Source organism: Accipiter gentilis, chromosome 6, assembly GCF_929443795.1.
Source record: "Accipiter gentilis chromosome 6, bAccGen1.1, whole genome shotgun sequence".
NCBI classification, from domain to species: Eukaryota; Metazoa; Chordata; class Aves; order Accipitriformes; family Accipitridae; genus Astur; species Astur gentilis.
In genome coordinates this window covers 33,973,090-33,994,995 of record NC_064885.1, presented here as the reverse complement: position 1 = coordinate 33,994,995, position 21,906 = coordinate 33,973,090, and the positions used below count along the sequence as shown (strand labels likewise).

General features: G+C 67.1%; 4 protein-coding genes across 5 annotated transcripts; 3 read left to right on the top strand and 1 right to left on the bottom strand.

The window, feature by feature from the left end:
* The first annotated feature begins 315 nt into the window (after window positions 1-315).
* LOC126039804 (mitochondrial ubiquitin ligase activator of nfkb 1-A-like) lies at window positions 316-3,123 on the top strand. 2 transcript variants are annotated; one of them, XM_049803445.1, is made up of 5 exons: window positions 316-326; window positions 740-879; window positions 1,137-1,224; window positions 1,306-1,426; window positions 1,614-3,123. In XM_049803445.1, exons 2-5 carry the CDS (start codon window positions 763-765, stop codon window positions 2,308-2,310), a joined length of 1,023 nt encoding a protein of 340 aa, XP_049659402.1. In that variant the 5' UTR covers window positions 316-326; window positions 740-762; the 3' UTR covers window positions 2,311-3,123. The 2 variants fall into 2 exon arrangements, with proteins under 2 accessions (XP_049659402.1, XP_049659401.1); XM_049803444.1 differs by lacking the exon at window positions 316-326 and adding an exon at window positions 352-423.
* A 5,746-nt stretch (window positions 3,124-8,869) lies between these two features.
* CAMK2N2 (calcium/calmodulin dependent protein kinase II inhibitor 2) lies at window positions 8,870-11,914 on the top strand. The gene is made up of 2 exons (XM_049802630.1): window positions 8,870-9,122; window positions 11,711-11,914. Exons 1-2 carry the CDS (start codon window positions 8,954-8,956, stop codon window positions 11,779-11,781), a joined length of 240 nt encoding a protein of 79 aa, XP_049658587.1. The 5' UTR covers window positions 8,870-8,953; the 3' UTR covers window positions 11,782-11,914.
* Window positions 11,915-14,206: 2,292 nt separating this feature from the next.
* EEF1AKMT4 (EEF1A lysine methyltransferase 4) lies at window positions 14,207-18,648 on the bottom strand. The gene is made up of 3 exons (XM_049803436.1): window positions 18,430-18,648; window positions 17,206-17,489; window positions 14,207-14,569 (listed from the first exon to the last, which is right to left on the bottom strand). Exons 1-3 carry the CDS (start codon window positions 18,599-18,601, stop codon window positions 14,267-14,269), a joined length of 759 nt encoding a protein of 252 aa, XP_049659393.1. The 5' UTR covers window positions 18,602-18,648; the 3' UTR covers window positions 14,207-14,266.
* Window positions 18,649-18,746: 98 nt separating this feature from the next.
* Window positions 18,747-21,895, top strand: ALG3 (ALG3 alpha-1,3- mannosyltransferase). Its single transcript, XM_049803435.1, has 9 exons — window positions 18,747-18,930; window positions 19,313-19,412; window positions 19,519-19,666; window positions 19,854-20,014; window positions 20,147-20,267; window positions 20,589-20,794; window positions 21,028-21,105; window positions 21,315-21,458; window positions 21,565-21,895. Exons 1-9 carry the CDS (start codon window positions 18,771-18,773, stop codon window positions 21,752-21,754), a joined length of 1,308 nt encoding a protein of 435 aa, XP_049659392.1. The 5' UTR covers window positions 18,747-18,770; the 3' UTR covers window positions 21,755-21,895.
* The last annotated feature ends 11 nt before the right edge of the window (window positions 21,896-21,906 follow it).

The window sequence follows — 21,906 nt, the reverse complement described above, 5'->3', positions numbered from 1 at the left end:
CTGGGACCCCGCCGGCCCACAGAGACCAGCGGTCGCGGGGGGGGCTCGCAAAGGCCGCCGGGAGTTGTAGTCCCGTCCGTGGCAGGCGCAAGGCCCGACGGGAGCTGTAGTTCGGCGCGAGGGACGCTGGGGACTGTAGTTTCGGGCACGGCGCGCCCCGCCGCCGAGGCGCGGGGGGCCGCACTCCATTTCCCAGCAGGCAGCGCGGCGGGGCCAAGGGTCCGGGCCTGGGCGCCACCGGCCTCGGGGGGCACGGGGGGCAGCGGGGCCGGGCCGGCGTGAGCGGCAGCGGCGGGGCCGGGCCGGGCCGGGCCGGGCCGGGCCTGGTGGGCTGGGTCCGAGCCGGGGCTGGGTCCGGGCCAGATCGGGGGTGCTGGGCCAGGCCTGGGGGTGCTGGGAGCGAACCGGGGGTGCCAGGCCTAGGTGGGACCCTGGGTGCAAGGCTCGGGCTGGGTCACGGGTGCTGGGCCTCGGCCCGGTCCTGGGTGCAGGGCAAGTCGGGCGCCTCTGGGCTCAGTCTGGGCAAGGGGTGCTGGGTCGGGCCGGGCCTGTGGGGCACTTGTGGGTGCTGGAGCTGAACTGCCCCCAGCCGGGTCTGTGGGCAGGCCTGGCTCTAAGGCGGCAGCGCCCTGGCGACAGGGGCAGTGGGACGTGGCTGCCCTGGGGACAGGGGTGCTGGGACATCCCTGCCTCTGGGCCAAGACAGCCCTGTCCCCCAGCCAACACGCTCACCTTGCAGGTGTGCCCCCCAAGCCTGGCACCATGGACGCGCCGCCCATCACACCTGGGGAGCTGCTGTGTCTGGGCTCCAGCCTCGCCTTCTCCGGCCTCTTCTACTACCTGTACAGGAAGAAAGCCAGAGTCATGGCACGCATACAGGTAGCCCTCTCCCTCAGGTGCTCTCTCATGCCCACTGTTCCTTCCCTGCTGCCCTACGCTGCCTGGCCCAGAGCTTTTGATTTGAATGCACCTCGCTGATGACAGCAGCCTGCTGCATCCTCTACTGATGTCACGATGTCCAGGACCAAGCAGATCACATCCTGCCAGAGATCCCCACAAAGCCATGCGTGACCGACCCTCTGCCTGCTAGCCCATCTGCCCCTGCCCGTGTTCACACTCAGTCCCTGCTCTTGTAGGAGGCCCCAAAGCTCCAGGTTGACGACGATTTACCAGCACTGGTGTCTGCAGCTGATGGGAGGTGCCTGCCTTACGTTGCCCTGGAAGGTAAGGAGACTCTGTGGCCCCATACCAGGGACAGGGGCTGGGCTTTCCTCCTTCGGCCATGATGCATTCCTTGGTCCTTAGGCATAGTGCTGCCAGCCAAGGCTGCGCTCACCAGCCATTACCATGAGGGGCTGCAGGGTGTGATCCAGAAACTGCTTCTGAAAGAACATCGGCTGATCTGGAACAGCTTGGCCCGGAGCTGGTGAGCCATGGGAGGGCACAGCAGGGGTGGGCTTGCACCAGTGGGTCCAGACCCCCATCCTCTGGGGCCAGTTGAGAGGCAGAAAGTGGCTTGGTTAAAGGCTCTAGTCCCTACCCTTGGCTCAACCCCAGGAGCTCCGAGTTCCTCCACGTTGTCCACATCCCAGCACTGCACTCTCCGCTTGCAGGAGTGAGAGCGAGCGGGTGCTCTCGGAGCAGGTCTACACTGTCCCCTTCTTGCTGGCCTCGCCGGACACTGAGGCAGTGATGCCAGTGAGCGTGGAGAGCCCGCTCCGAGCTGTCTCCCTGCCGCTGGAGACAGTGTACGAGCGGTTCCAGCAGCCAGCCCACGGCTTCCGTGACCTGCTGGGCCAGTACTTGAGCGGGGAGAAGCCCAAGGGCATCCTGGAGACGGAGGAGATGCTGCGGGTGGGGGCCGGGCTGACGGGTATCGGGGAGCTGGCCCTGCACCTTGACGGCTCCCTGCACCTCCAGCCGCCGGCCCAGGGGGGAGAATATTTCCTGTGCCTGGGGGACTGGCAGACAGTGCTGGCGGAGCTGGAGTCGGCCAGCGGGCTCTGGAAGGGGGCGGCCATGCTGTGCGCCGCGGCGGGTTTGGCCGTCCTCCTGCATGCCCTGTGCCGTGCCTACCGCCGCGCCCGCCTCAAGCAGCAGCGTGAGGACAAGGAGCCGGAGGGCGAGGGAGCCGGGGACGAGGGGCCCGAGGACTCCTGCGTGATCTGCCTGACGCGGCCCCGCGAGTGCGTCCTCTTGGGCTGCGGCCACATCTGCTGCTGCTTCCGCTGCTTCCAGGCTTTGCCCACCCGCCTCTGCCCCATCTGCCGGGGGCCTATTGACCGCGTGGTGCCCCTCTACCAGGCCTGAGAACACCTAGGGGGTGCCCAGGGAGGGGCACCGCAAACCAAGCCAAGCCTGGAGCCTGCAGAACTCTCAGCTGTCCCCTCGCGTGCAGCTGTGTGATTCCTGTTGGGAGGCAGGGGTCCTGATGAGCCCTCCTGTCTGTTTTGGGGTGGGGGGTGGGGGGTTATAGCCTCCTCATCCTCCCTTTGTCTGCCAGAGGGAACCCCCTGAACATCAAGGCTTGGGGGAAACATACTCAGTGCCTGAGCCAAGGAGCCACGTCCCCTGCCCCACACCAGGGGGATTCCCTTGGCTAACGGCTGTTTGGGCTGTGCCCCTTTCTGAGGCCTGACCCCCCCCAAAGCCACGCAGGACTTTTCCTTTGTTTTGCTTTTCCGGTGTGTGGCTTTATGGAAAGGACGGCGGGGGCAGGACCGGGGCTGGTGGGACAGAGCCAGGCAGGCATGGTGGGGGTGACAGAGATCCAAACTCCCCCAAGCCACCACAGTGGCACACCTTGGTGCCATCATTGTCCTCCCCCCACCAAATCCACGTGCCTACAACCACTGCCCAAACTGTGTGGGGGCACCTGGGGGCTGGTGGCAATGAAGCATGCCTCTTTGCCAGCTGGTCTGCCACCCGGGGAGGGGGACAGCATCCTTCTGTCCCTCTCCACAGGGTCCCCACTGTCCTTCTGGAGCAGAGGGACAGCCCTGGGGTGCCCCAGAGCCCACCCACGCCTCCGGCCCCCGCTGCACCCAGCTTTCCTGCCTGCTTCCCGGCCAGGACCCAGTGCGGGAGCAGGTTGTGTGTGGAGTGATAAAGCCAAGGAGCCGAGCTCGGCCTTGCCTCTTCCTTCGCGCCATTAAGTCGGGGGGCTGGGGGGGCATGCTGGGAGCCAAGGCTCTGCCCCCCAGGGGTGGGTGGGGGGGTGCTGCCACCTCCCTCCCCACCCAGGGAGCTGGCCCAGGTGCACGGTCACTGGTGGTGGCTGGTGGGCAGGGGACCCCGGCTGGGGTGCATCTCCTCAGGATACAGCCCCAAAGTGGGGTGGGGGGGACGACACAGGACTGTTGCCAAGGTGATCGTGCTCTTCTGGTCTCCATGGCAACCGCTCCCCTGGACCGCTCCCCATCACTGCCTGGCTGCAGTTGCCCAGGCAACCCACAGGCTCTCCTGGCTCCTGCGGCTTTGGGGCACCCAGGATTTGGGGAGGGAGGGACAACGCTGGCAGGCCACTGGGGGCGGGGGGGGGGGGGCGGGGGGGGCGGATATGATGTGCCCCCTCCCCAGTGCAGCTGCTCCCATTGCTGCCAGTTTGGGGCTGGGAGCTTGCTTGGGGCAAAGGTGCTACTGTGGTGTTGCCCTCAGGCCCACAGCCAGCTGCGATGCCCCAGAGCACCCAGTGAAACCTCCTGGGACCCATGTGCATTTTTGGGGTGTGGGTCTGTGGGGGGGTCCCTTTGTCCACACACACCCCGCCCCCCGCAGTCTGTCAGCCCAGCCTTTTGTCCATGCCAGCACAGTGAGTGCCACGCTGCAGAGTGAGCAGTGGGGCCCGGGTCTGTTCCCCCCCCCGCGAACCAGGCATCCCCCCCGCAGCAGGAGGGATTTCGGGAAGACGATAAATACCAGATGGGAGAGGGCCGGGCTGCCAGGAACACACTCCCCGTGTGCCAAGAGCTTCTGGCGCGAGTGGGCGCGTGGGCCGGGGAGGATGGGGGTGCCCGTGCTCCCGGAGACTGCTCGCCTTGTTCCCCAGGTCCCGGCAGCCAGCTGGGGACGGGGACAGCTAGGGAGGGACCCACAGCCACCCGCTCCCCTCTGTTCCCATGGGTGCCTGGGGAAGGGAACACATCCCTTGTGCTGGAGGCTCACACAGGGAAGGTGCCATCCTGTGCTGGGGCACAGTCCTACCCTACACCCCCCCTCGGATTTCTGCCAGCCCCGGGAGGCCACTAGCCCTGCGGTGGCCTGGGGACACAGACCCCTCTGAGCAGCCCTGTGCCTGGCACCGCTCTGGGCAGCAGCGTGACTCAACTGCTTCGCGCCAGCCAAAGCCTCGCCCTGCCAAACCAGCCGGCACAGGGGCTGCCCGGCTGTGCCGCAGCGCCTGCGCCCCCAGACGAACCCGCTGTGTCCCACGTCCACCCCACCAATCCCAGGATTTTTGGTCTGGAGCAGGACAGCAGGGAGCTCACGGTGCCTGGCCTGAGCCCTGCCCAGCATCCCCCCACCACCACCACCAGGCCCAAGAGAGACCCAGGCATTCTGCCAGCTGCCCCCACACACCCGCAGGGTCCCCGTGGGTGCCAGCCCGTGCCTATGGCCCCCACCCACACCCCCCAGGGCTGCCCGCCCGCTCCCGCTTGCCTCCCTGTCTGTTGTCATGGTGACCAGAGATGTGGTGACAGACGAGGATGGAGCCTCGCACCCCGGCAGGGGTGTTCATACACCCAGCGGGGTCAGCCCCCCCCCCTCTCTTTCCTGCTCCCCCCTCCCTCCGGGTCTGGGCAGGGGACCCTCCGTGAAGCCCCTGCCCCAGGCAGCACGCTGGGGGTGCCCCATCTGCTCAGCTGCAGCCCCGGCATTGCTGGGGACCGCAGCTGTGCCCTCAGCATCTCGGGTGAGGGACGGGGACAGTGCCACCCCCCTTCCACCTGACCCAACTTCTAACCGGAGACCCCTTGGGAGCACCCTCTTCCTGAAGCCAGGCTGTGCGCTGAGACAGACAAATTCATCTTACTAATGACAACCTGCTGGCTAGCTGCCTCTGGCTGTCCTGCAAAGGCTCGAGCCCTTCCTGCCTGGGAAAGGTGCTGTCCATCCAGGGAGGGCTTTTTGGCCTCATCTTCCCACACGACCAGCTGCAGGGACAGCACAGGGCGAGGAACACGCCGCTCTTGCACGCTTGCCCTGGGCTCACCCACAGCACAGCTGCTGAGCAGGTTGCCCGTCCGCTGTCCCCCAACATCTCCTCACTACAGTGACGAGGGCCACCACAACCATCGGCAGGCATGGCCATCTCCACCGCCTGCACCCAGCCCGGGTGCGTGTCTCTGCTCCCCCCAAAAACCCATGTGAAGGAGCTGCCTGACCATGGCAGAGGCAGCACACACAGCAGCATCCCCACCGGGCTTTGGCTACCGAGAGCCAGCAGCAATAGTCAAGGATGGTCACATCTCCGACCTTGTCGATGACCTTCACCAGTCACCCACACCGGGCTGGGGACGGGTGCTCGGAGAGAGCGGCAGTGCCGGCAGCAGGGAGCTGGTGCTCAGCGAGGCCCCTGGGCCGCAGCTGCCGCCACCGCGGAGCAGAAGTGCCATTTCACGTTTCTTGGCAGGGCTGGAAGCAGCACAGATGGAGACACCCAAGCCGGCCTCCAGGCACGCCTCTGCAGCCCCTGGCCCTGTGGCACCAGCCCTGGCACTCCCAGCCCCGAGAGGGAGCACTGACGGGCTCCCAGCCCTGCAGCAGAGAAAGCCCTGGGTCTGGTGACTGATGCCTCTTGCCTCCTCCAAGCCCCCTGTCATCCAGCCATTGCCTGCCAGGCCACCAACCCTGTCCCTGCCAGGCCTCGGGGACCACCACGTGCTCCCATCTAGTCCAATTCCCACTGCCCGAGGGTCTCCCCACAGAGCCTGGGCAGGACATGCCCCACCATGATCCGCTTGCGCACGCAGAGGGTGTTTCTCCACTGTAAAACCACTTGAAGCACCAGTGACTACAGGGAAACCCCTCATCTCCATCACAGCACCTGGAGCCAGCACCCAAATCCCCACCAAGGGTGCAGGGCTCAGGGGCAGCATCCAGCTGTGGGGCTGGGTCACAGCAGGCGCCAGTGGGCTCCCAGAACATCACCCAAGGCTGGGTGATGCAGCGTGATCTCCATCGCCAGCCCCACTGCAGCTGGGAACCCAGCTGTGTGCCCCTGCCTGGCCCCACATCCACCCCAGGGGGGTCACAGCCGGCCCCCAGCCCTTGCATCACCTGTAAGGTGTCCCAGCTCGGGGGCTGCAGCCCAGGCTTAAGGAGCCAGGGCAGGAAGAACCGCCAGCTTCCCACTCCCACAGCCCCTTCTTCCCGCTGGAGCTGGCTTTGTGTCGGACAAAAGGCTGCAAAGGAAACGAGAAAGGAGATTACGTGGCTGCTAAAAGGCGGATAACGAAGGTGGGATGAGAGCCAGGGGAAGGAGGGTGCGCAGTCCAGCTCACCATGAGGGGATGTAACCTGCACTGGCAGGGGATGAGGGAGGGGTCCCTCCTGCACCCCTTGCCCACCCACCCACATTTAGGTCCCCGGTACCTCTTCCCCCCCAGGGACGCATGACCAGCAGCACCCTTGGCGAGCCAGAGACTAAAGATGTCCCAAGGAGATGCAGTGCCCAGAGCCACAGTGCTGCCCTGTCCCACCTACAGCCCAGCTGTGCCGGCACAAATCCGGTCCTCCTTCTGCCTGGGCTGGGTGGAGGGTCCATCCCACAACCCCAAACCCCAGCCAGCCCCACAGAGCTTCCCCACCACCACCCCACAGCCAAGCCAAGCAGCTCCCCTGGGTGCAAGTCACTGTACAGACATAGGTGCAGGTCTAAGATAAGCGGGGCCATTCCCAGGGTGACCCCTCTCAAGCCTTTCCCCAGGAACCTGCCGGGCTGGAAGCCCTCCCGGAGCGCAGCACCGGCCCCGCTCACATCCCACACAGCCCATCTGCTCCTCTTCTCGCTCACCCCCAGCCCCGCGCGTGCCACGGCCTGCCTGTCCCTGCCCACGGGCAGCGGCACGTGGGCTTGGCGACGGGAAAAGCAGGCCACATCTCAGCGTGGGCCTCTTGCCTATTTTCCCGGGCGCTTTTTGCAGGAGCAGAAGCCGTCACATGAAAAAGTTCAAGCTGGTTCCCCAGCAAAGGCAGGAATAAAGGCACTGCTTTGCCAGGAGAGTGGGCACTGCTGCCCCATCCCTGCTCTGGGAGGGGACAGCGGGGACCTGTGTTCTGCAGAGCCGAGCACAAAGGGAAAGGCAAGGTTAAGCCTTCTCAAAATAGAAGTACCTGCTCTCTCGCATGGACCAGCCTGGCTGACGGTCTTCTGCAGCACCTTTTAACAGGATCTCAGGCCATGGAGATGCTGGCATGGAGAGATGGGCTACAGGGCTGGCCCCACCCTTGCCCCCTCGAGACACCCAGAGGGAGATTCTCATGGGGCTGGTGTGGGGCTGCGTCCTGGTTTCAGCAAGTGCCGTTCCCACGCAGGGCTCTGGCTTTGCTGCAGCCCAGCACACCCGCGTGAGCGGCGGGGTCTGGATGTGAGGGAGCAGCAGGAACCGGGTTGCCCCATGACAGGGTGGTCCTCTCCAACCAGCAGCTGCTGCTGCTCCTGCTGCTGCTGCCGCCACCATCATCATCATCATACCCCCACCCCTCCAGGTCATCATCCTCCATCATCATCCCCAGGTCCAGGGGCCAGCCAGATCCAGGGCCAGAGCTGTGCCTACAGCTCAGGCAAGAAGGAGCAGCCCCAGCCTGAGCTTAAATAGCCCCTGAGCCCCAGGTGACCGGGATGGGGGGGGGAGGGGGTCTCAGGTGAGGCCATTCAGGGCCACCGATGCCAATTAGTGCAATCACTGTCCTGGCAGCAGAAAATGCAGGAGGAAAAGGCCAGGGTGGGTCTGGAGCAGGGGTGTGCAGAGGGGACACAAATGGGGTCTGGGGCCACTCTTGTAGGTCTCTCCTCGCTGACCCATGGCAGGTCCCCACGGGGGATGGCCCTTCTCCTTGTCCACAGGGAGCCCCCAGGGAAGGGCCAAACCGTGGGGCAAGAGGCATCCCGGGGCACGGTCCCCACGTGGACCATGCTCACAGGCACCTGCAGAATCACCCCTGTGTGCCCCTCGCAGTCCTCCAAATACATGCAATGGGCACACGCGTACAGAGGCACATGCATGTCCACACGTGGGGCGCCAAGGGGACCGGTAGGGGCCGGGACAGGACCGGTGTGGCTCCAAAGGGGGACCCTGACACTGGGGGGGGCTGTGGGAGGGGGTGCCTGGATAGGTGCTGGACAAGGGGCACAAGTGGGGGGCTGGGGGCAACCTGGCTGAGGAGACCAGGGGTGGGAGGTGGCCCAGGGGTTCTTGGGGGGGTTTGAGCCTGCCGGGCTGCAGGAGGCTCGGAGTTGGGTGGGGGATTCTCGGGGGGGGAGCTGGGGGAACCGGAGCGGGACATTGGGGGGTCTGTTTGACATCACCTCGGTGTGCCGGGGGAGGGCCCGTCTGTGCCTGGTGGTCCTCGGCTGTCTGACCCGGGGGTACCCGGCTGTGCCAAGGGCTCCCCCCTCCATAGGGGCACCCCCGAATCGGGGCGACCGAGGCTCCGGCAAGGCTGTGCCGGGGGGGACCATCCTGTCCTGGGGCCGGGACCGGGACCGGGGCCGGGGGGGTGTCCCCATCCCAACCGGGCGGGCACCGGACACCAGCCGCGGGGGTCCCCGTCCCCGTCCCGGCCGGGCCGGGCCGCGGCGCTCCGGAGCCGCCCCCCGCCGGGGGGGTCCCCGCTCCCCCCGGATGCATGACTTCATCCTTCCGCCCGGGTTTCCTCCCCGCCGCCGCCGCCGCCGCCGCAGACCGGCTCCCGGCTCGGCGCGGCGCGGCTCGGCCCGCTCGGCCCCGCCATGTCGCAGGTGCTGCCCTACGGCGAGGACAAGGTGGGCCGCTACGGCGCCGAGCCCGAGGCGGGGGAGCTGCCCTTCAGCTGCCGCCTGCAGGACACCAACGCCTTCTTCGGGGGCAACCAGGGCAAGCGGCCCCCCAAGCTGGGACAGATCGGCCGCGCCAAGAGAGGTACCGCCCGACCCCCCGTCTCCGACACCCCCCCCCCCCCCCCCGACCCCCGCCTCGGCCCCACGGCATCCCCGGCGCTGCCCCACGGCATCCCCGGACACACCCCCCCCCCCCCTCCCCGCATCTGCCCTGCAGCATCCCCGGCATCCCTGAGGCTGGCTCTTGCCTCCACGGCGCTGCCCCACGGCATCCCCGGGACCCCCGGAGCCGTCCTTGCATCCCCGGCTCTGCCCCGGAACCCCCCGGTCTACCCCGCAGCGGCCCCGGAGCTGCCCCCCCCGGCATCCCCGGCACCGGCCCTCGCGTCCCCGGCGTCGCCCCACAGCATCCCCGGGATCCTCGGTTCTGCCCTTGCATCCCTGGCGTCCTCGGCACTGGCCAGCGCATCCCTGGCACCCCCGGCATCGCCCCACAGCATCCCCGGCACCCCCGGATCTGTCCTTGCGTTCCCGGCTCTGCCCCATGGCATCCCTCGGATCTGCCCTGCAGCATCCTCGGCAGTGCCCCACAGCGTCCCCGGGACTCCCGGCTCTGCCGATGCACCTGCAGCTCTGCCCCACAGCATCCCCGGCACTGGCTTTTACATCCCCAGCTCTGCCCCACAGCATCCCCGGCACTGGCTCTTACATCCCCAGCTCTGCCCCACAGCATCCCTGCGACTCCCAGCCCTGCCTTGCATCCCCAGCACTGTCTCCTGGCACCCCTGTGACTGCCCCACAGCATTCCCAGCACTGCCCCCCCCCCACTATCCCTGGCACTGCCCCCCCCAGAACTGTCCCCAGTGTCCCCAGAATCTCCATCTCTGCCCCACATCGTGCTCGGCACTGTCCCCCAGCATTCCTGGGACCCCCAGCACTGTGACTGGCACCCGGCACTGCCCCAAAACCACAGGCCCCCCCATCCCCAGCTCCAGACACCAGCGCTGTCCCCCCAGCGCTGCCCCACACCCCCCGGCAGCCTGGGGCTCCCCCCGGGACTACCCTGCAGCATCCCTGGGACTGCCCCTGGGACTACCCCCAAGCATCCCTGGGGCTGCCCCCCGGCACCTCCACGAGTGTCCCCAGGACCCCCTGGAACTGTTCCTCAGGACCCCGGGGACTGTCCCCACATCCTCTCGGACTGCCCCCCCTCATTCCCTATAAACAAGCCCCCCCCCCCCCCCCAGCCCCATAAACCTCTCTCCCTCCACATTTCTGCCTGCCGCAGAGACCCCCATCAGCAGCTGCTGGCGATGCTGATCAACAAACGCCCCCCCCCCCCCCCCGGTTTACTGTCCCCCCAGGACTCCATGAACCTGTGCGTGTGCCCCCCCCCTGCTTTAATGCCTGCTGCAGAGACCCCCATCAGCAGCTCCCCTGCTTCCATCAGGACCCAAATAAATGCCCCCCTGTCCCCCCCACCCCCTGATCTGTCACCATTGATCCTCCCCGATGCCTTGGGGACCCCTGAGAATAGCCCCTGCCTTCCCTGCAGCCCCCACCCCACCTGCTTGGGGGATGTCCATAGGCAACCACCACTCCTTGAGCTGCAGGGGCAAAAGGGGGGGGGGGGAGAAACAGAGCCCCCTCCCAGCACAAATATACCCCAGCCCCAAGGGGGGATGAACCGCTGCCTGCTCCACCCGGCCCCCCTTTGCGGTGGCGGTGGCTGGGTCTAGCAGACCCCCCACCAGGGGTGATGGGGGGGCCGGTTCTCCCTCACTGGTGATGGGGGGGGGTCTGGCTGCTTTCCCAGTGATGCTGGTGATGGGGGGGGGGGGGGAGGGGGGAGTCTGGCCAATCCAGCCCGAGTGGTGATGGGGGGGTTGCTGACCACCCTGGTAGTGATGTTGGGGGGGTGTCTGTCCTCTACCCCTGAGGGTGATGGTGACGGGGGGGGGGGGGGGGATCTGCCCAGCCGGTGATGTTGATGGGGGAGTCCTGCGTAGCCCCCTGCTGATGATGCTGTTAGGGGTCTGTCCAGCCTTCCACTGGTGATGCTGATACGGGGGGGGGGGGGGAACGGGACTGCCCAGCGAGTGATGCTGAGGGGGGGCTGTCTGAAGGGTGATGCCGATGGTGGGGGTCTGTGCAAGCCCGCCATGCTGTCCAGCTCCCCCGACCGTGATGCCGATGCGGGGTGGGGGGGTGTCCTGCGCAGCGGGTGCTGCTGACAGGGGTCTGGCTGCCACCCCTGCCGAGCTGGCGGTGCCCCCCCCCCCCCCCCCCCGCTGGGTCATTACCCATTCCAGTCCTGTTGCTCTCATCAGCGCCTGCCGCAGAGAGGAGGGGGGGGGGGGGGTCCTTCCTGGTCTATTCCTGCCCCCCCTTCCCAAACCACCCATCCAGAGGTGGCCGGCTGGCTGCAGGGGGGTTGCTACCCCAACCCAAGCCGAGCGGGAGGGGGGGGGGTGGGGGAGATCCAATCCCCATGGCACCCACCTGAACCCCTTCTCCCCAGCATCTGGGGTGGGGAGGCACATCAGGAGCCCTCCCGGGGCGGTGAGTGGGGTGAAAGCCGGGGATGGGGCGGGAGGGGGGTGGGGTGGGGGGGGAGCAGAGCCTGGTCGCCCGTCCCCTCGCCCACGCGCCCCCCGCCTGTCCCCGCAGTGGTGATCGAGGATGACCGGATAGACGAGGTGCTCAAGGGCATGACGGAGAAGTCGCCGCCGGGGGTGTAAGCCGGGACCCGCCGCCAGGACCCGCAGGCCGAGCCCTGCTCCCAGCCCGCCCGGCCCCGCATGCTGGCTGGAACGCCGACGAGGAGGGGGAGGCCGTGCCCCTGCCCGCCACCCCCCCCACCCCCCCCCCCCCCCCCCCCCCCGCTCCGGCCCAGGGGGGGGGGTGGGGGGGGCTCTGCGGCCACCCCCCACCCCCCCCCGAGCCATGCACTTTACCCCTCCGCCTTCCCCGGAGGGGGGACAACCCGCCGAGCCCCCCACCCTGGGCAAAGACACCCCCCCCCCCCCCGCCTTTCCCCGGAGGGGGTGTCCAGCCCCCCCCCCCAGCTCCGCGGCGCGTCCCCCGCATCCTCCTTGGGGGGGTGGGGTGGGGGGGTGTTGCCCCCCCCCCGCCCCGGATCCCCGGGGGGGGGGGGGATCCGGCCCCACAAGCGGGGGGGGGGGGGGGGGGGGGGAGCGCTGCTGTCCAGAGACATTTTTTGCTCCATCGTTTTTTGCATGAGCTTGGTGGCCCGGGGCGCCCGGTCCTGGGGCCGAGGGTCAGCCCCACCACTCCGGCACGCTTCTTTTTAAACAGAAAACTCCTCATATTTGTATTTTTATATCCGAATCTTTGTTAAAAACGATCTGCTGACGTTGAGATGTCGAAGTAACCGCATCGGGAAAACAAACAAACAAACAAACAAAAAAAATGGTTCATATTTTTTTCCATAAGAAAAAAAAAGACAAAAAAAGAAGAAAAAACCGAGGGGGGAATAATAAAGGGGGGGGGCGACGGTGACGGAGGGAGTGCGAGGAAAGCCAAAGGCGCAGGGAGGGGAGCGGGGACCCCCGGCCCGACCCCCCCCTCCCGCCGGCAGCGGGACCGGCCGGAGGGTTTGGCAGCACCATCGGCCACCGCAGTCCCCTCCCGGCAGCACCGGGGCAGAGCCCACCGGGGCCGGCTGCGGGTGCCAGGGGGTCCCGGCGCTGCCCCTCGCTCGAGGGTGGCGGGGCCGGGGAGGGGGGGAACGGGGAGGGCAGGGACCGGCCTGAGTCGTTGTTTTTAATTTTGTACTTTAATTTAATTTTATTTTTTAAGAAGCTTCTCGGGGGGGTCTGATGTGCATGAGAAACTCGTCATCTTTTTCAATAACCTACGAGTGGCATTTATGGAGACGACGCAAAAAAAAAAACCAACAAAAAAATACCAAACAAAAAACAAAACCGAGAAAAAAAAAAACACAAAAAAAAAAAGAAAAAAAAAATACTTGTGTCATGATGTTCTACGAATGATCCATTGTAAATTTAAATGCCATTTTTCACTGTACTGGTGAACAAAATGCAATGAATAAAATACATTCATGTACCGAGGCGAGGCCGGCAGCTGCCTGCTTCTTTCTGTCCTTCCCAGGCACCGGCTGGTTTCTGGGGTGCCTGCGGGATGGGGTGGCATGGCGGGGGGGGGGGGCTGACCCCAGAGTCCTTCACTGGCTCCCGGTGCGGGGGGAGCCACCGGCTGACCCACTTACGCCTTTTGCCAGAAATAGCAGCCCAGCAGCTCGCGCCTCTTTGGAACGTTACCGCCGTCCCTCCAAGGAGGGGTCCCCTCCGTGTCCCCTGGTGTCACCCACCCTGGAGGGGTGGTGTTGGTGCCCAAACAGCCCCTGGGGTCACCCCCGGTGGCATCCGTGCATTCACCACGCCGGCACCCACGCGCGGGCAGCCCCGGCAGCACACGGTGGCACGCCTGTCACCAGCCCCTGGCACACGCGTGTCGCTGCGCCGCTGGCCCCAGCCACGGACAGACACGGGCCAGCCGTGTGCGGCACACCGGGGTCGTCACCGCAGCCAGGAGCGGGGATGGGGGGGGGGGGGGGCAGGGGCAGACGTGCCACCCTGCCCACACACGGGCCCCACGGTGCCCCCAGCCCCACGCTGGCACGTCCCAGCCCAGAACCCCCGCCGCCTGGCCGGGGCTGGGGGGGTGACAAGGACACGGTGCCCTTGCACACACCCCCACGGCCGAGGTGACTGGTCCAGGGGTCCTGGTGCGGGGGGGGGGGGCAGCAGGCACCCTCTATCCTGCCACCTGCACCCAGTGCCAGCACCCCCCATTCTGCCCCCAGCCCAGCTGCCCGCTGTCTGTGGTGGTGGCTGCGGGGGGGAGGGGGGAGCAGGGAGCTGCTCCCCGCAAGATGGATGGGTGGAATTAAACCCGATTTGTTTCATTATCGGCCACAAAGCCCGGAGCCCTGGCTGCTCTCCAGCTGGGTGAGGGAAGGGCTGGGAGGGGGCACAGCATCGCCCGCTCCCTGGAGCATCCCGCTGCCCCCCGGGGAGGAGACCCAGCCTCCCCCCGCCTTGTCTCCCGTTACTCACATCACTGGGCGGCTTGGGGGGACACACACACACACACACGGGTTCCCCCGTCCCCCACCCACAAGGATGGAGCAGCTGAAGGCTTTATTGGGTGGGGGGAGGCCAGGGAAGGCCCCCCCCCGAGTCACAGCTGGATAGCAAGGAGATAGTCCTCGTCGTCGTCCGGGGGGGCGAGGGGTGGTGGCGGAGCGGGGGGTGGGGGGGGCTGGTGCAGTCGGCGCCCCAGGGCCAGGTCGGGGGGGTCCAAGGGCTGCCCCTTGCGCATGATGTAGAGGAAATAGTGGAAGGCGGCGGCGTCCCCGTCCCCGCAGGCGGCGTGGCGCAGGGACCAGCCGAAGGCCTCCTGGGCGTAGTGGGGCTTGCGAAAGTGGGGCTGGGCGAAGGTGATGGAGATGAAGCAGCCCCCCGGGCGCAGCACCCGGCTCACCTGCGGCGGGAGAACCCCCGGGACGGGGTGGGGGGACACAGTGAGGTTCAGCCCCCCTGGCAGCGACGGCCCCATCCCCAGGGAACCCCACCACCATCTGCCAAAGATTCCCCCCGGCCCAGCCTCTCCCATCACACCCCCCAAATCTCCTGTCCTAACCTTGCCCCCCCCACGCCCCCCAGAGACACCCATCCCGGCTCTGACATCCCCAGACCACCTGCAGCCCGGTGGCAATGAGGAACTGGGGTCCCCACGCACCACCTCTCCCTGAACCCCAAAACTCTTCACCCCCATCCACAGCAGACAGCACAAAGACCCAACCCCGGTGCAGGGAAAAGCTTCACCCTCCCGGGCACAGGAGCAAAGCCCCCACAAAGCAGCGCGGGACCCCCATCCCGCCCACCCCTCCCTGGGACACCCAGTGCCACCCCCCCACACCAACACCCAGCATCTGAGGGGCGGGGGGGGGGGGGCACGGTTTGGATGGGAGAGGACTCAACCCTTTTAATCACCATTTTCTCCCCGCTGGAACTAAGCCCCCGCTAACAGGATGGAAAAGAACATCAATTTTCTTGCTTGGCTTTATCCAATGTCAAAAGGCTTTTACGGCCAGCGCTCGCGTGCTCGGCATGCAAAGGCAGTGCCCGGGGCGGGCAGGCGGGTGGGTGGCCAGCCCCCCCAGCCCCCCCCCCCCATCGCACCCCTGCCAGCACCCTGCTCCAGGCGGGGACACCCCCAGACTCTCCCCCACCCGGCAAGGGCAGAGAGCCACTGCGGCAGGGGAGAGGGCTGGGGGCCAAGGCCGGGGGGGGGGGGGGGGGGGAGGGGGTTTCCCGAGCTCTGGTTTAATCCTGCTGGGAAGCTCCACGGCTCAGCGCTGGCTGGGGCCAGGGATGGAGAGGGGACAGGCGGCCTGTGTGGTCTCCCCCCCCCTTTACTGCGGCGGTGGCTTTTCAACCAAACCTTCGTGGTTTTGGCCAGGAAAAGGGGAAGGCAGGTCCCTGCATCCCCCTCCAGGCACTCAGCTCAGCATCCCTCCTGCATCTGTCCTGGAAAGACCCCACAGCTTCCCAACTGACGGGCACGGGGGTCCCCGGGGCCGGGGGCAGGCGGGGATCTCCGGCTGGAGCTGAGCGAGGCATCCCGCATCCCATCCTCGTTAATAGAGCACTAACGGCCGTTGCTTAGAGACGGGCGCAGGAAACCTTCCCATCCGCCAGCCGGCACTGGGGGGGGGTGAGGGGGGCTGCTCCCTGCTCCAGCAACCCCCCCCCCCCCCCAATTGCCCCCGGATCGCTGGGACAGGGGTGTCCCTGCCTGGGGCATCCCCGCAGGCAGGGCGGATTTTCGGGTCCTTACGTCCCCTCTCCAGGGAAAGCAAGACAGAGGCTGTGAAAACCCCAGCCCCCCCCCCCCCCCCATTCATAGGGGGGGTGGGGGTGAGAAGGGGGGTGCCAGCCACAGCCAGATCCCTGCAAAGGGACCGGCAAAGCAGCAAGCTGGTGGGAACACCCAGCGAATCCCCCCCAGGGACGAGGACAGTGGGGACCGGCTGCAGGCGGAGGCCGGTGCCCAGCGATGCTGGGGGAGGGCAGGGATTGAGCAGGGGATTAAAAAGGGGAAAAAAAAAAAAAAAAAAAAAAAAGAAAAAAAAAAGGGAAAAAAAGAACTAAATCCTCGTCGTTTGGCCAAATGACAAGGACAGGCAGCAGTGCTGGCAGGGCAGAGCAGGGCCCGGATGGCAAGGACAGCCCCGCTGCCCACAGCGCCCGGGGTCCCGCTCCCTCCCTGGCTCAGCAGGGCAAAGCTCGGGGGGGGCAGAAGAGGATGGGGGGGGGGGGGGAATACCCACAAGCACCCTCCCAGCACCCTGTATCCACACCCAAGGGTGCCAGGCAGGCGCAGCAATTATCCTCGCAGTTATTCCCGCGGGGTGCGGGAGGCTTCCAGGACCCGCACCCCCGCACCAGGGCAGGTTCAATCCGGTCCCTGCCTCCGACACCGCCAATTAATCGGGGCCCGGAGGCATCGCCCGTCCCCGTGGCAACGCCAGGGCCCTGTCGATGCTGACGGGGGTTGCTATGGCAACCCTGGACCGATGGGGACCCCGGCTAATGAGATCGAAGCTGGGGTTGGGGGGGGGGGAGGCGAGAGACTGTCACTGCCCTGCGGTCATCACCTTGCCCTGGGTGGGCAGGGCCACCTTGGTTGTGTCCCCCCCCAGGTCCACCTCTGGGCACCCTCGGGTGCTTCTACGGCCACCCACGCCAGGATGGGGCCGATTTTTACTGCCACCTTTTTGTATTTAGGGTGTAAATAAAGAGGGGAGTCACCCAGCCCCCCAGCGGGACACAGGGTCCCCAGGGATACACCCCCTGCTGCATCCACCTCCCTGGGGAGAAGGTGATGGGGTGGGAGAGGGGGGGGGGGTCTCCCACCCCCCCAGGGGTGCCGGGAGCCCCCCAGATGCCCCTTTGCAGGGTAGCAGAGAGGGTAGCACTGGCTCGCGGCAGGGGGGGGCAGAGGCAGCGGCTGGGGCATCCCCAGGGAAGCAGATTGGCGAGGGGACAATCTGAACCTGAATGGGGATGGGGTCCACCCCCCACGCCCCCCCACCTCCCTCCCACCCCCAATACCTCCGCCAGCACCCGGTGCATCGCGGCGGCCGCCTGGGGCGAGACGTCCCACGGGTCGGTCTCGTCCACCATCAGGACGTCGAGGGTGCCCTTCTCCAGCACCACGTCGAAGGCGGCGTCGGGGAAAGCGAGGGCGCGGATGTCCATGACGGCCCAGCGCAGGCCGGGGCAGCGGGCGTAGCGGGCGCGCATGGCCGCGATGCAGGCGGGAGAGAAGTCGATGCTGGTGACGTCGGTGTAGCCCAGCTCGTGCAGGTCGTGGCTCAGGGCGCTGTTGCCGCAGCCTGCGAGGGGGCACGGCAAAGCCGGGGTTCGGGGGTGCCTGCGGCGGCCGCCTGCACCTCAACCCTGTTGGTGCCCCGCTCTGACCCGGGGAAGGGAGGGACGGGCTGGGGTAAGCCGGAGAGGGAGGAGGTCATTGCTTTGCCGCTAATTAGCGAGCGCTGGGCTAGTTCTTAATGACCCCCTTCCTGCAAGGTGGGTGCTTTGGGGCTTGGGGTTGTGGGCAGCCCCCGTACGCCAGGTCACCTCCCCCCCCCCCCCCCCCAGCCCCGGGGATGCTGGAGGCAGGGAAGGGGCAGGGGGGGGGTCCCCAGTCCTTCCCCCAACCGTGCCCCCCAAGAGCTTGCTGTGGGGTGGGGGGCAGTGGCAAAGTAGGGTAGCGGGCAGCGTGTGGGGGGACTTAACGGGGATGGACGGACAGAGGGACGGACAGAGGGACGGCTGCCTCGGGGGACCCAGCACCCTGCCCGGTCGGTGTCAGGCTGGCCCCAGCAGGACACGGGCCCCCGGTGTGGCGGCTGCAGGGAGAAGCCCCCTCCTCTCCGCGGGGCTCAGCCGCTCCCCGGGGGGGATCCCGGCGGGGGGGGGGGACGGACGGATTTGGGGGCTATTAAGCGCAGCTGGCGGCAGCTGATCCGCTAACAGGATCGGTGATTACACCCGCCTAATCCCGCCTGCCCGGCGCTGGCGGGTGGGGGGGGGGGGGGGAGGTGGATGAACCTGCCGGGCCGGCGGCAGATCAGCCCGCAGGTGGGATTACCGGCCGGTTACACCGGCCGCCGCCTGCCCGCACCCCCGGGAACGGGGCCGCCCCCAGCGGGCCGGGCGCTGCCCCCCCCCCCCCCCGCCCTCGGCCCGGTACCGCACCGCCCTCTCGCGGCCGGTCCCAGCGCATCCACCGGCGGGACCTTTAGCCCCGCCCGCCCTCCACCGGGCACGTACCGAGGACGAGGATACGGTCACCGGGGCGCAGCTCGGCCTCCAGCTCCGGGAGGAACCGGGACAGCCCCCCCAGCCACTCCCGGGGCTCGGCGCCCTCCTGCCGGTACAGCGCGTCCCAGAAGCGGCGCTGCCGGTAGCGGCGATTGGCGGCGGGCGCGCGCCGCCGCTCCATGCCGGGCGGGGCGGGGCGGGGAGAGCACCGGGCGCCACGTGCTGCCCGCTCTCCCCCCCCCCCCCCCGCCCCCACGTGCGGCTTCCGGTCTCGGCGGTTCCACCGCTCTAAGCCCTCCGGCCGGAAACGCGGAACGGAGCCGGAACGGAGCGGTACGGCGTGAGCGGCCATGGCGGCCGGGCGGGGGGCGACGGCGGCGGCGGCGCTACGGCGGGTCTGGCGGGAGCGGCGGGCGGCGTTGCTGGAGCCCAGCTACACTCCGCTGGTGGCCGCCTGCCTCTGCCTGGCCGAGGGCGGCGTCAACCTCTGGGTCATCCGCAGGGTCCCCTGTGAGTGCCGGGGCCCGGCCTGGCCCGGAGCCGGGGGGGGGGTGGCGGAGCCGGCCCGGGGTGGGGTGTCCTCCGGGCAGTGAGAGCTCGTCCGCGGGCTGGGCAGCGCTGGGGTCTCCCCCTGGAGCAATGTGGGGGGGGTGGTCCCGCTGGCAGAGTGACAGGGCTGCCCCCGGCCCGCGTGGGTGACAGCAACCCCCGGGCATCGGGGGGGGGGACGGCTGGGGGGGCCTGGATGGGGCCGTGGGGAACGGGAGTCTCCCCCCTGCGGGGCAGGGGGGTGCAGGGCAGGGTCGTGGGGGTTTGGAGGTGGGGGAGCCCTCCACACAATGACACCCCCCCCCCCCCCCCCGCCACATCTGACCCCCGGCCGTCCCCGCAGACACTGAGATCGACTGGAAGGCCTACATGGAGGAGGTGGAGGGGTTTGCCAACGGGACCCTCGACTACACCCAGCTGAAGGGTGACACCGGGCCGCTGGTGTGAGTGACGGGGACGGCCGAGCTCCCTGCGACCGGGGGCTCCCGGGGTGCGGGGGTGGCCCAGAGGGGCAGCAGGGCCTGGACCCTCACTCCCGTCTCTCCACAGCTACCCCGCCGGCTTCGTCTACATCTTCCTGGGCCTGTACTACGCCACGGGCCGCGGCACCGACATCCGCCTGGCGCAGTACCTCTTCGCCGGCCTCTACCTCCTCAACCTCCTCCTCGTCTTCCGCATCTACTGCCGAACAAACAAGGTAGCCTGGAGCCAGGGGATCTCGCCAGCCGCCTCGGGGCCTCTCCTGTTCTGCTTGGTCCTCACCCAGGGGAAACGGGCTGGGCAGGAGGTCGGGGTGGGGGATCTGAGGTTTGGAGGGGCTCGGCTGCAGCAGGGGGTCCGGGACAGGCTGCTGACTGCCCTCGTCTCTCTCTGTTCGCTGCAAGGTCCCCCCGTATGTTTTCTTCTTCATGTGTTGCGCCTCCTACCGCATCCACTCCATCTTTGTCCTGCGGCTCTTTAACGACCCCGTCGCCATGGCCATCCTCTTCCTCGCCATCAACCTCTTCCTGGAGGAGCGCTGGTCCTGGGGCTGCCTCCTCTTCAGGTGAGGGTCTGGGAGCAGGGCAGGGGCTGCTCTCCACCACGTGCTGCGTGCATGAGTGAGCTCGGCCGCAGGGAGGAAGCTGCCTGGGCACCTGTGGCGGGGGCCGCAGCGGTAACACAGCTTCCCGCTCAGCCTGGCTGTGTCTGTGAAGATGAACATCCTGCTCTTCGCACCGGGACTTCTCTTCCTCCTCCTCCAACGGTTTGGTCTCCTGGGCTGTATCCCCAAGCTCTGCATCTGTGCCCTGCTCCAGGTGGGTCCCTGCTCACATTGGCTAGAGGGCAAGGCTGGCAGCCCCACTGGCAGCGGGTACTGGGCTGCTCTGCCTGCATTCCAGCATCCTGCCTGGTTGTCCTGGGGGATGGAGCCCTCTAGGTGGATATACAGTGGCACCAGCACCTGAGCTGGCCCCACACAGCAAGCTGGAGGTTGACGAATAATCTAATTTACGGGGCTCCCGTCTTTGGCTGACTGTCCCTGTCGCCCCACACGGTGCTGGGGTTCTCGGGAGGTGGTGAGGGTGATGGAGACCTGGCTTACGGCTGCTGCAAGGATGCTGGCGTGTCTCTGGCAGATAGTTCTGGGGCTGCCCTTCCTGCTGGTGAATCCCATGGGGTACCTGACTCGCTCCTTCGACCTCGGCCGCCAGTTCCAGTTCAAATGGACGGTGAACTGGCGCTTCCTCCCAGAAGAGGTTTTCCAGAATCGGGCTTTCCACGCCATGCTGCTCCTGGCTCACCTGGCTGGCCTGGGGCTCTTTGCACTGCACCGGTGGCACAGGTGAGACCCGGGGTTCCCTGCGGGTGCTGGTCCCTGTCAGTCCCCATGGTGCAGGATACAGGTCCACGACTCCCCTGCCCCCACAATGGGGTTCTGGGGTTGCAGGCAGGAGTCAGGGGGAGTTACTGTTCTGTTTTGGGGAGTGTGCTGCCCAGGGATCGTGGCTCACAGGGGAAGGTCAGGGTGGGAAAGACTTTCAGCAGCTGCTATTGATGTTTGTGCTTCCCCCTCAGGTCCAAAGAGAGCATCCTGACTCTACTGAAGGATCCTGCCGAAAGGAAACACGCCTCCCCTCCCTTGACTGTCAACAATATCCTTTGGCAGGGTGGGCAGCCAGGAGGCGGGGAGAAGGCAGGGCAGGGCAGGACAGATGTTGGGCTCAGCATTTGCAGGTTCCTGGTCCTGTGGTGCCATCAGGACCAACCTGTCCTGGGGGAAAGAGCTGTGCTGTACGGTTGGGATGCTGTTGCGGGATCGCACCTCTAGCCTCCTGCATTTGTTCCCTTAATGCCATTGCACAGATCGTCTACGTCCTCTTCTCCTCCAACTTCTTGGGCATCTGCTGCAGCCGCTCCCTGCACTACCAGTTCTACGTCTGGTATTTCCACACGCTGCCCTACTTACTCTGGTGCACCCCTACCACCAAGCTTGCCCACATGCCCAAGTACGTGCTGCCAGGGAGGGGGAAAACCCACCTGCTGGGAGGTCTGGGGCCGAGGGGGGCTGGTGTGTGTCCCCGCCTTGCTGACCCCCAGCATTGCCCCCTGCAGGGTGCTGCTGCTGGGCGTGATCGAGCTCTGCTGGAACACCTACCCCTCCACAGTCTGCAGCTCCCTCTCCCTCCACATCTGCCACGGACTCGTCCTGCTCCAGCTCTGGTATGGCACGGCTCCCCCACCAGCACCGCACACCCCCCCGCCGAGCAGGAGACCCGCAGCCATCTCCAAGAAAGCCCAGTGAGAGTGTGGCTTGCCAGACGATGGGAACTGGCCTCTGGGACTGCCCCTTCTGCCTGCTCTTTCTCCACCTGGCTCTCAGGCTGCTCCCAGCCATCCCAGGAGGGCTGTGAGCCCTGGAACTGTGCAAAGGGGGCAGCGTGGGGACCCCCGACA

What these genes read in the sequence shown, in the direction of transcription:
- LOC126039804 (XM_049803445.1), top strand. Translation starts at nt 763, where the DNA reads ATGGACGCGCCGCCCATCACACCTGGGGAGCTGCTGTGTCTGGGCTCC. An exon ending in GAGTCATGGCACGCATACAG is followed by an intron (nt 880 to 1,136) that starts GTAGCCCTCTCC and finishes CTGCTCTTGTAG; the next exon opens with GAGGCCCCAAAGCTCCAGGT. An exon ending in AACAGCTTGGCCCGGAGCTG is followed by an intron (nt 1,427 to 1,613) that starts GTGAGCCATGGG and finishes CTCCGCTTGCAG; the next exon opens with GAGTGAGAGCGAGCGGGTGC.
- CAMK2N2 (XM_049802630.1), top strand. Translation starts at nt 8,954, where the DNA reads ATGTCGCAGGTGCTGCCCTACGGCGAGGACAAGGTGGGCCGCTACGGC. An exon ending in GATCGGCCGCGCCAAGAGAG is followed by an intron (nt 9,123 to 11,710) that starts GTACCGCCCGAC and finishes CTGTCCCCGCAG; the next exon opens with TGGTGATCGAGGATGACCGG.
- EEF1AKMT4 (XM_049803436.1), bottom strand. Translation starts at nt 18,601, where the DNA reads ATGGAGCGGCGGCGCGCGCCCGCCGCCAATCGCCGCTACCGGCAGCGC. An exon ending in TGACCGTATCCTCGTCCTCG is followed by an intron (nt 17,490 to 18,429) that starts GTACGTGCCCGG and finishes GCCCCCTCGCAG; the next exon opens with GCTGCGGCAACAGCGCCCTG. An exon ending in TGCACCGGGTGCTGGCGGAG is followed by an intron (nt 14,570 to 17,205) that starts GTATTGGGGGTG and finishes CTCCCGCCGCAG; the next exon opens with GTGAGCCGGGTGCTGCGCCC.
- ALG3 (XM_049803435.1), top strand. Translation starts at nt 18,771, where the DNA reads ATGGCGGCCGGGCGGGGGGCGACGGCGGCGGCGGCGCTACGGCGGGTC. An exon ending in GGTGACACCGGGCCGCTGGT is followed by an intron (nt 19,413 to 19,518) that starts GTGAGTGACGGG and finishes GTCTCTCCACAG; the next exon opens with CTACCCCGCCGGCTTCGTCT. An exon ending in CCTCCCTTGACTGTCAACAA is followed by an intron (nt 21,106 to 21,314) that starts TATCCTTTGGCA and finishes TGCCATTGCACA; the next exon opens with GATCGTCTACGTCCTCTTCT.